The following is a 10045-nucleotide window of genomic DNA, read 5'->3' on the forward strand; positions in this document are numbered from 1 at the left end:
TGCTTTTGGAGGACACCTTATATTCAAATCATATCAGAGACACTTGCCTTTGACACATATCTCTGCTCCTCAACTTCCCAAAGAGCTCACAGTTCCCACCCTCAGTGGATTATGGAGACTGGACTCTCATATGTAACCATACAATGGGACCCCAACCTGGGTGACTCTCCTGAGGAGAGCAATGGAGTTCCTCTTTGGGAAGTTCCTTCATGGAGGAATAAGGCCCTGTCATTTGTCTATGTTCCCTGAATTCTTGTCACCTTTGATGTGCAGGACCATCTCAGGAAGAAGGCTAAGAAGGTTTTTGAAAGTCTATATTTGTTAAATTCATAATTTTGATCTGATACACCTAAGTTAATATGTTTTTCTGATTACATTCTGCTTTTTTCTAAGGCCAAATAACAAGGGTTAACTCTCAATCTGATAGTTTTTTAACAAATAACCTACAATGCTTTTGTTTGTCTGTTTTGTGTAGGGGCACCGGAGTACTGTCCATCTACATGTGTTGCCGTGTCTACATATATTTAGTACTAAAAATTGACATAAGAGTTCATAAATTAAAATTTAAGAAATGGATCCAAATCCCTTTGCTTCATATGATTTAAAAGGTTCAATTAAAATTGGGTAAATAAATTAAAGTAAATATGTCTTTAAAGTTTCTAATGCACAGTTTGTTTCTAGGTGGTCAAAGAGTTATTAATAAAATGTTCATGTCTATAAAGTGTCTAATATCCATTATCTCTAGGATTTTTCTTCCATGGGAAAAAATTACAAATTCTATTCAATGCACTTGTCTTATACCCTTTTTTAATAAAATGTAAATTAAATCTAACCTATATGAAATTAATCATGGATGTGTTTATTAGAGACATCTGATTGGTTTACAAAGTTTAACTGTTAACTGTTAAATGGAATATCAAATAATCTTAAATCCTTAAATTCCATAAGGTAAAATATTTAAGCACTGTTGGAGTTTTCATATATTAGTAAATTTAAAAAAATTAAAATTACCTTACGTTATCACATAAACAAGGTTATAAAAGTTAAAAGTCCCAGCGGGTTTAATTCTATATACAAAATGTCAAGAGGTTTCAACTGCATTTCAATTAGAGTACTGTAAACATAGTTCCTCTTATTAAAAAGGATTAACTTATCTAAATTCAGAAATTGATAAGGGTTATTTTAAGATATAAACAAAAAGAGGGATCTGTGGATTAAAAATTATTAAAATGTTCTAAATATAAAAATATGTTTAGCAAAAAACATGTTTCCAGGCAAAAAAGTCTTTGTGTGGTAAAATATAATTATAATACATCAAAGTAAACAATAGGATCTAAGTAAGTAATATAAACATCTATAAATAAAGGATAAATATTAAAATGTTTCTTTATAACTAAGTTGTTTATATATGTAAGAGCAAATATTAATGCGCTGATATAAACCAAGTTTGATTTACATATTAAAATGACAAACCCTTCTTAAAATATTAATTACATTGTGTCTTTTAAGTTTTATTCTCTGAAGCAACTAACTGGACAAATGAAAGTTTGTACATCTCTGGTGAAAAAACAACTGTTATTTTAGAACATTGTTCCACCTTACAGAATCTAAAACTTGGTTAATATAAAAACATCAATAAAATTGTAGTACACTGCTCTTCTTTTCATATTCAATGTGCTTGCTTCCATTGGTCAGACCCCCAAATCTCCCTTTTTGTGGTTTTTTGGCTTAAATATGAGGCATCACTGAAGGTGGTGTGCTACTCTGACCATCTCACTTTTAGAGAGTAGAGTGTCTGTTTCTGGCCAGCAATAAAGTCTTAACTGGAATGGCAATGTATGGTCTGAGAGTTTATTGAGGGTCTTGGTATTGGTACAACATTAATCCAGAGGAATTCTGTAGTCTGTGGCTATTATTCTCCTTTTAGTTATGGCACTTTCTCCCCAGTGCAATGTAATCTCTTGAGTGTTTTAAATGCTCTATGGCCAGGTACCGAGGTGCACACTTACAATCCCAGTAACTTGGGAGGCTGAGGCAGGAGGATCCGAGATTCCAAGCCAGCCTGGGCAACATAGTCAGACCCTGTCTCAAATAAAAATGTGAAATGTGTTGGGGGTGTAGCTCAGTAGCAAAGTGTCCCAAGTGGCCTTGAACTTGAGATCCTCCTGTCTTGGCCTCCACAGTCACTGGGATTACAGGCATGTGCAACCGCACCCAGCGCTCCTTATTATTATTATTATTATTATTATTATTAATTTATTTATAAGGTTTTGAGCCTGCTATAAGGGATTGAGACTGGGGTATTTGCCAATGTGCTACATCCCCAGCCCTGCTCTGAGGAATAGAATATGAATATGCTAGAGTGCTGCTGAACTGGGCCCTGGAGAGGAGCCTAACACACCTGGCAGGCTGTGCTTCCTGTCCTTTGGGAGCCACTGTCATGAAGGAAGCTCAGCCCTCCTGAGACCACCAGGTTGGAAAGTGCACCCAACAGGGGGAGGCCCTGGTGGACAACAGGCCACATACAGAGAAGACCAGAGGGCACTGTGGTACATAGCTGTAATCCCAGCAACTCAGGAGGCTGAGGCAGGAGGATCACAGGTTGCAGGCCAGCCTTAGCAACTTGAGACCTTGTGTCAAAAGAAAAAATAAGGATTGTGATGTAGCTCAGTCATAACACTATTTATTAAGCACCTCTGTGGCTAGACAGGGGGTCAGGTATGGTCCTCATGGATGAAGATGGCAGGTGAGTCCCTGTCTCTGGGGCTGGCCACCTATAAGAAGCAAGAATGTGCAATGTGGGCTGAGGATGTGGCTCAAGTGGTAGCGCGCTCCTCTGGCATGCGTGCGGCCCGGGTTCGGTCCTCTGCACCACATACAAACAAAGATGTTGTGTCCGACGAAAACTAAAAAATGAATATTAAAATTCTCTCTCCCTCTCTCTCTATCTTAAAAAAAAAGAATGTGCAATGTGGCCAACTGTGATCCATTCCTTCTATAGAACAACCATGGTGTGGACGACGGGGTGTTCAGAGAGGGCCTCGGAGGTGATGCCAACTGAGACATGGAGGAGGAGCCAGTCTAGTATTGGGGAGTAGGGGACATATGGGGACAGCAGAGAGCCCCCTGCCTGCCCCTTCTACAGCCAGAGCCACAGTCACCACAGCAGTTGAACCCCTGCTCCAGCTTCTGCTCCTGCCTGGCAAGTAGTAGATGTTCACCCCAAGAGGGAGAGAGAGCCAGTCTGCTTGAAGGAGAGTGACCTCAGCAACATGCTGTGGCTGCAGAAGGTGACAGCACTTTGATCTTTCTTCACACTCCTCCCAAATGTGGCCTGGCCACAATTCTACAGATCTGAGCCCCTTCAGAACACACATCCGCTCCTTCTGGAAGCTGCAGATGCTTGGAGCAAGGAGAGAGTTATTTGATGGCAAAAAGAACAGTCAAGAAATGGTTTGGTTAAATCCACAGGAAGGGGGTCCAGGAGTGTCCTGTTTTATTGATCACACTGGGCAGATTGTCAGCAAATGACCAAATAAAAAAATCCATTTTGAGCCCCCACCAAACAGAAAACAATCCTAGTCTTGAATCCCGTTCCTCAATTATGCCAGAAGGTAGCCTTGAACCTCCAGTGGTGTCTGAATTAGGCAACTGGAAGTCCTTTAAATAGCCTGGTCACAGAGTACAGACTAAAATTCTAAAGTACCTGCAATTTCTGTCCTCTGACTTTGGCTATGGTTGTCTGATCTTTCTGAATAAACTCCCCCTTCACTTCCCTGAAAATCTGCAGGCAGACCAGGCTTACAGGACTGCTGTCTGTCTTGGTAGCTCAGACTTGCTTCTTGGCCCTGAGCAGAGGCACAGAAAAAAAGCAGGGTGTCAAATCCAGCAAGGCAGGTATGGCAGTTATGTCCCACGCTTCCAAAGGATTTCAAATTAGCAGCCGGGTGTGGTAGCACACACCTGTAGTCCCAGCAGCTTGGGAGAATGAGGCAGGGGGATGAAGTTCAAGGCTACCCTCAGCAACTTAATAATGTCCTGGGCAACTTGGAAACTGTCTTAAAAATAGTTGGGGATGTGGCCTAGTTGTTTAGCACCCTTTGATTCAAATCCCACATACACACACAAAAATCATCATAGCAGTGAAAATTTAGTACATTTTTATTATGGAATAATAGAGCCAAAAACCAAGTAGCATAGTAAAATGAAGGCCCTTATACCTATCCTCCTGAAGGCCAACCCTAACCCATTTTTCAGAAATACTGGGGATTAAAGCCACGGCATTTGCCCAGAGCTACATCCCCAGCCCTTATTGTGAGACGGTCTTCCTGAGTTGTCAAGACTGGACTCAACCTTGAAGCCATGTGCACACATGAACCCCATCAGAAATTTTTTTTTTTTTTTTTTTTTTTTTTTTTTTTTAAAGATAGAGTGAGAGAGGGAGGGAGGGAGAGTGAGAGAGGGAGGGAGAGAGAGAGAGAGAATTTTTAATATTTATTTTTTAGTTTTCGGCGGACACAACATCTTTGTTTGTATGTGGTGCTGAGGATCGAACCCGGGCCGCACGCATGCCAGGCGAGCGCGCTACCGCTTGAGCCACATCCCCAGCCCCCCCATCAGAAATTTATAAGAAGCATTTCTTGAGGTTCTGGAGATCAAACTCACGGCCTCATGCCTGAAGGGCCTACTCTACCTGAGCCTCACCCCCAGGCCAAGAAAGCTAATGTGTTGTGCATGTCAATAATCCCCTGCCTACCGAATTGCCACTGGGTTTCAGGCAATAAAATCTGTATGTTTGAGGTGAAGAACACAATCGTAAGAATAAATCTGGATGTCGTGGACAGGCCTGATGTCCTTCACCAGCTGCATCAGCTCCTTCCGAACCTGGTCAAATTTCATGGGGTTGATCTCAGTCCAAAAACCCCAGAGGATTTCGTCAAAGCTCTCCAGAGGGGCAGGGTACTTCGCTTGTTCCAGCGGCAGGCTAGCGGTGTGGCTCAGCAGGTTCTTAAGAGCAGTCAGGGGGATTTGGTTCCCACAGAAACTGAAGGTTTTGAGCTGGGAACAGTGACCCAGGGCTGGTGAGATGGCATTTAGCTGGGACTCTGTTATCTCACAAAACTCTAAGACCAGGGTCTCAAGGGTGTGTGCCACCTTCTCCAGCAGGACCCGGAGGGGCTCAGGACTCATATCCTTCATGGAAAAAGAGCTGAGATCCAGACACTTCAGTTGATCAGTGCTCGGACACAGGGACAGATGCTTTAAATCCTTCTCCTTGAGCGGACAACCTCTCAGCGAGAGTGTTTTCAAGGGGGTCTGACTCCTGGAGAGAAAGCAAAGAGTTCTGGAGAATGAAGGCACCACGTGGATATAGTGGGAAATGGTAGGTGAGAACTGTCTAATCCCAAACCCAAGGTCGCCCTGACCTTCTGATGATGGTGGACCCCCAGGACACTGTGGGTTGCAGAATCTGCTCCTACACTCACCCATTTCAGGGTGAGCCTTTCACCACCACTTGAGTGACCAGGTGGGTCCATCATCTCTAAGGCTCCTCCCCTGACTGCCAAGCCCAAGGCCACAGCTCTGGCCACAGGAGGTCAGGGGGAGTCATGTACGAAGGACAATCCCAGGCAAGATGAAGGAAACCAACCCGGGTTATCCACTGGGGAGGCTCACACCCTGTACCCTCCATCCCTGCTCCTCACCCTCCAGTCCAGAATCACCACCTGAGGCTCAGAGCAGCCTTCCCCAGGGGGGCATTGGGGGCGGCTCCTCTGTTCCCCGCTGGAGAGCACAGAGCTTCCCTGTTGCAAGGTGCAGGTGAGGGGGCTTCTCTCCTCCAGCGCCCTCTCCTCTACCCCGTCTCCCACCTCCTTCACTGGATAGGCCTCCCAGAAAAGGAACCTCACCCACCCTCACTAGCTCTTGTCCCTCCCACCTGGCTTCCCTACATGGTGGCACTTCCCAGACCATGCACCCCGGTTTAGCCCTCTGCTTCTGTGTGGGTGGTGATGAGACCATCCTTCAGGACTGAGCAGGGGACCAGAACCTGAGGTCACTCGGTCACTCTCCAGCATCTCCTTCCCTGACATGGCTAGTGGCCAGGGCACAAGCCCTTTTAATGCTCGGTAAGCAAAAATGGCTTTTGTGGCAATGCGCACCCCTCATGCTTACAGGAGGATTTTGTGCAGCGCTCCGTAGAGGAAGAAGACATTGTTCACGTAGAGCTCGCGGAGTTTGTTCACCTTCCGCAGTTGAAGGCTGAATCTATGGGAAAACCACCTGTTTATGGAACGGCCTGTGAAGACCTGCGGGCTCAAGTCAGAGAGATGGAGGATGCAAAGGTTCTTCATCTCGATCAGGACAAAACAAAAATGTTCCATTATTTCTCGAGTCCAGTGCTGAGCATTCACCTCCAGTTCCTGCACGTAGTACAGTGGCAGAGTCCTCAGGAATTTAGAGAGTTTCAAGTAGAAACCCCCGATCTGCAGCTTCTGGCAGTATATACGGACCACCCCCTTCCTCTCCTCCACCCACTCCCTGAGGCTGCCAAGGAATCTTTGGAAGACTTTCTCCAGATCGAAATCTATGAAGATCTTCAAGCGTGGCCTCGCTGCTCTTTGGCTGCATTTCTCTCTTTCCTTTGGAGACGTGGCCTCTTGTGAGCAGGCACCCAGTGGGGCTCTGGACCACTCATTGGGGCTATCTTGATTCACTTCCGGAAAATCGATTGCTTTCAGTTTCCATTTCCTATGGAGAAAATGGGAAGGAGGCTCAAAAAATAGACAAAGACCCGCCGACTTCCAACCTGTGCATTAGACCCCATTGAACCCCTTGTTCTGGGCGGCTGCTCCTCTGCTCTCCTATTTTTCTCCGTGTCCTTTCTCCTTGAATCCAGCCAGGGATCCTTCCTGTGGAGGGGACAGGGCAGCCTCCTCCCTGGCACCTCCTGGACCAGCCTTCACCCTGTCCTGCCTCCCCCAGATGTCTCTTCCTGGCTCCCCCTCACCTGGGGTAAATGTTCTGGGAAATCAGCAAGTCTAGCCCATTCAGTAGGGTTTTTAAGGCCTTCACATCTCTTGTCTTCAGCAGGTAGTCCACAGGCAGACAGGCCAAGGGGCAGGACAGCACCATCTTCTTTACCATCTCCATGTGACCCCCCATTATAGCCTCCTTGTACAACTGCAGGGTAAGCACCCTGGGCAGGTACTCCAGATTGGGAATGGGCAAGGCCTCGTTGCGCAGTACATTCTGTATCACCAGGTCCTGGAGTGTGGGTACAGTTCTGATGCTCATCCTGTTGAATCTGCAGGGAACAGAGGCACCCTTTCAGGCCAAGCCTGAAAAACCCCTCCTCAACCAGCTGAGATCCAAATCCTGGTTAGCCACAGCTCTGTGGTGGTGGGGATCAAATCCCCAGTATCCAGGTCCACCTCTGGTCCTCCCAACTCTAATCCCACTGGTTATCAAGGAGTCTGAAGGCTCACCAGTCCCCCTATGGACAGGTGACTCATCCTCACTTTTCAGATCCTGGGGAGTGAACCAAGGGCTGAATGCATGCCAGGCAAGTGCCTTACCACTGATCCACATCCCAAACCTAAACCTCACTTAGGACCCCCTTAAAGAGAATAGAAATGTCACAGGGCCAATGCCCAGACTGGTGGCACAAGCCTGTAATTCTAGCAAATTGGGACACTGAGGCAGTAGGACTACAAGTTCAAATCCAGCCTCAGCAACTTAATAAGACCCAAGGCCCTCATGAGAGACCCAACCAGAATAAAAAATTCAAAGGGCTGGAATGTGGCTAAGTGGTAAAGCACCCTGAGTTCAATCCCCATTACAAAAAATAAGTTTTTAAATAATGAGAACCTCAAGTTCAAGGGCGGACTGGGAAACTGAGCAAGATCTTGTCTGAGGCTCAAGATGGGGTTCAGTGGTATCGAGCTTGCCGAGCATGTGAGGCCCTGGGTTCAATTCCCTGTACCACACATACACACACAAAACTATATACATATGTGGACTTGCACAGATGTAAATCGAGATACAGCTGTAGCTTAGGAGCTGTGCTGAGGGTGGTAGCTCAGTGATATAGGAGGTTACTGAGCCCACATATAGCCTTGGGTGAGATCCCCATTGGACCCCAAAAATGAAAATCAGAACTTTTGGTTGCTGAACTTAGAGGAAGTTTCTTTGGGGTTCCTGGTTTCAGAGGTTCATTCCATGGACAGCCAGCTCCATTGCTCAAGAGGCAGAAGAACATGACCAAACAGAGCCTCAGAAAAGCTGATCAGTACCGGGCAGCCTGGAGGTGGTGGGCACGGTACCAAGAACCTTTAACAGGGGTTCATGGGATGCTTTCACTATATCCCTTGTGGCTTTGAAACTTACATGTTTTTCCCCCCACCCCCGCATCTTCTTTTCTCTAACCTTCTCTTTCATGATCTCCCTGATCTCCTTCCTAATCCCATTTTCTTCAATCACCTGTATAAAAGCCCCCTGTTCTTGAGGATAGGCAGAAGCACAGGCTTTGGGACACTAGTCCCTGTGTTTCTTCTTTGCTAGCAAAACAATAAACCTTTTATCCTTTTTCTCAATATCTTGTCATTGCTATTGGATCAGCATGGAGGACGGGGACCAAGCCTTTGGTCGCAAAATTATAAGCCCAAAGACACACCCACAGGGACCTATCTCCTCCAGCCACACCTCACCTGCCTAGAGTTTATCACCCAGTATGTAGTCCTATCAAATCCATTAAATAGATAAATGTACTGATTATGGATCTTATAACCCAATCGTCTCACCCCTTGCATTAGCACTTGAACCTTTGGGAGAATACATCCTATCCAAACCGTGACACCAAAATCCAGTAATAAAACATTGATATAAAATGTATACATCACATACATGTGCACATATTCCTTTGTTTTGCAGTGATAAGGTTTGAACCCAGGTCCTCATACTAAGCAAGTCCTCTAACACTGAGCAACACCCTCACCCTGTTTTAAGCTCTAAATACAAAATGACTAGTAAAACCACAATACACAGATTCCATGAACTGTCATTTAAAGGAATATAGACTACATATGAAAATTGTCAAGACAATTCAAAATCAAATACATAGCTCTCACTTAAAAACGTTGCACTGGGCCAGGCACAGTGGCACATGCCTGTAATCCCAGCAGCTAGGGAGGCTAAGACAGGAGGATCTTGAAAGCCAGCCTCAGCAAAGGTGAGGCACTAAGCAACTCAGTGAGACCCTGTCTCTAAATAAAATACAAAAATTGGGCTGGGGATGTGGCTCAAATGGTCAAGTGCCCCTGAGTTCAATCTTCGATGCCAAAAAAAAAAAAAAAATTCATTGGGTTCAGTGGTCCGTGCTGCTAACCCCAGCAATTTAGGAGGCTGAGGCAGGAGCATCAAAAGTTTAAGGCCAGTCTTAGCAATTAGGAAGATTCTAGGCAACTTACTTGGGCCCTGTATCAAAAAAAAAAAAAAAAAATGTAAAAGGTGCTGGAGATGTGGCTCATTTGTTAAGCAGCCCTGAGTTCAATCCCCAGTCCACAAAAAGTCAAGTTGCAGGTCAGCCACAGCACCTTAGCAAGACGTTGACCAACTTAGGTAGACCCTGATTCAAAATAAAAAACAGGTCTGTGGAGATGAAGCTCAGTGGTAAAGCATCCTTGGGTTCAATCCCTAAAGAAGCAGCAGCTGCAATGGTGGCAAACTGGGCTGCAGTCACCAGGGCAGACTGGCTGTGGTAGACAGGGTGGCGCATCCTTGGGGGGGGCTGTCACTTACCCTCTCTGCACGTCTGCATGGAACGGTTTGGCTCTCCAAGTGTCAACAGATCCAGGCAGTGACTCTTGGTTCAGAATTCTCTGGAACCTTCTCTGGCTGCTCTGAAGCTTTTATTCCTCCTCTCCAAACCCCTCCCTTCCAATCGGAAGCTCATATATGACTAGATTATTGAATCTCATCCAATTAATCCTGGTTGGATTTTCAGCTTATTGATTGGTTTTAGCAGATCTCCAGGCAGGAAGGGGAA

General features: G+C 45.6%; 1 protein-coding gene across 1 annotated transcript; it reads right to left on the reverse strand.

The window, feature by feature from the left end:
* Positions 1-4773: 4773 nt before the first annotated feature.
* LOC139707353 (PRAME family member 12-like) lies at positions 4774-9775 on the reverse strand. The gene is made up of 4 exons (XM_071618562.1): positions 9594-9775; positions 7010-7306; positions 6175-6750; positions 4774-5323 (listed from the first exon to the last, which is right to left on the reverse strand). The coding sequence occupies exons 1-4, from the start codon at positions 9773-9775 to the stop codon at positions 4774-4776; spliced, it is 1605 nt and encodes a 534-aa protein (XP_071474663.1).
* Between the last annotated feature and the right edge of the window lie 270 nt (positions 9776-10045).

This window comes from Marmota flaviventris, chromosome 10, assembly GCF_047511675.1.
Source record: "Marmota flaviventris isolate mMarFla1 chromosome 10, mMarFla1.hap1, whole genome shotgun sequence".
In the NCBI taxonomy this organism is placed as follows: Eukaryota; Metazoa; Chordata; class Mammalia; order Rodentia; family Sciuridae; genus Marmota; species Marmota flaviventris.

Excerpts from the sequence above, each read along its gene's own strand:
- LOC139707353 (XM_071618562.1), bottom strand. The coding sequence starts at position 9,775 with ATGCGCCACCCTGTCTACCACAGCCAGTCTGCCCTGGTGACTGCAGCC. Across the intron at positions 6,751-7,009 it reads TCCCAGAACATTTACCCCAG|GAAATGGAAACTGAAAGCAA; the intron begins GTGAGGGGGAGC and ends TTTTCTCCATAG. Across the intron at positions 5,324-6,174 it reads GCGCTGCACAAAATCCTCCT|GAGTCAGACCCCCTTGAAAA; the intron begins GTAAGCATGAGG and ends CTTTCTCTCCAG.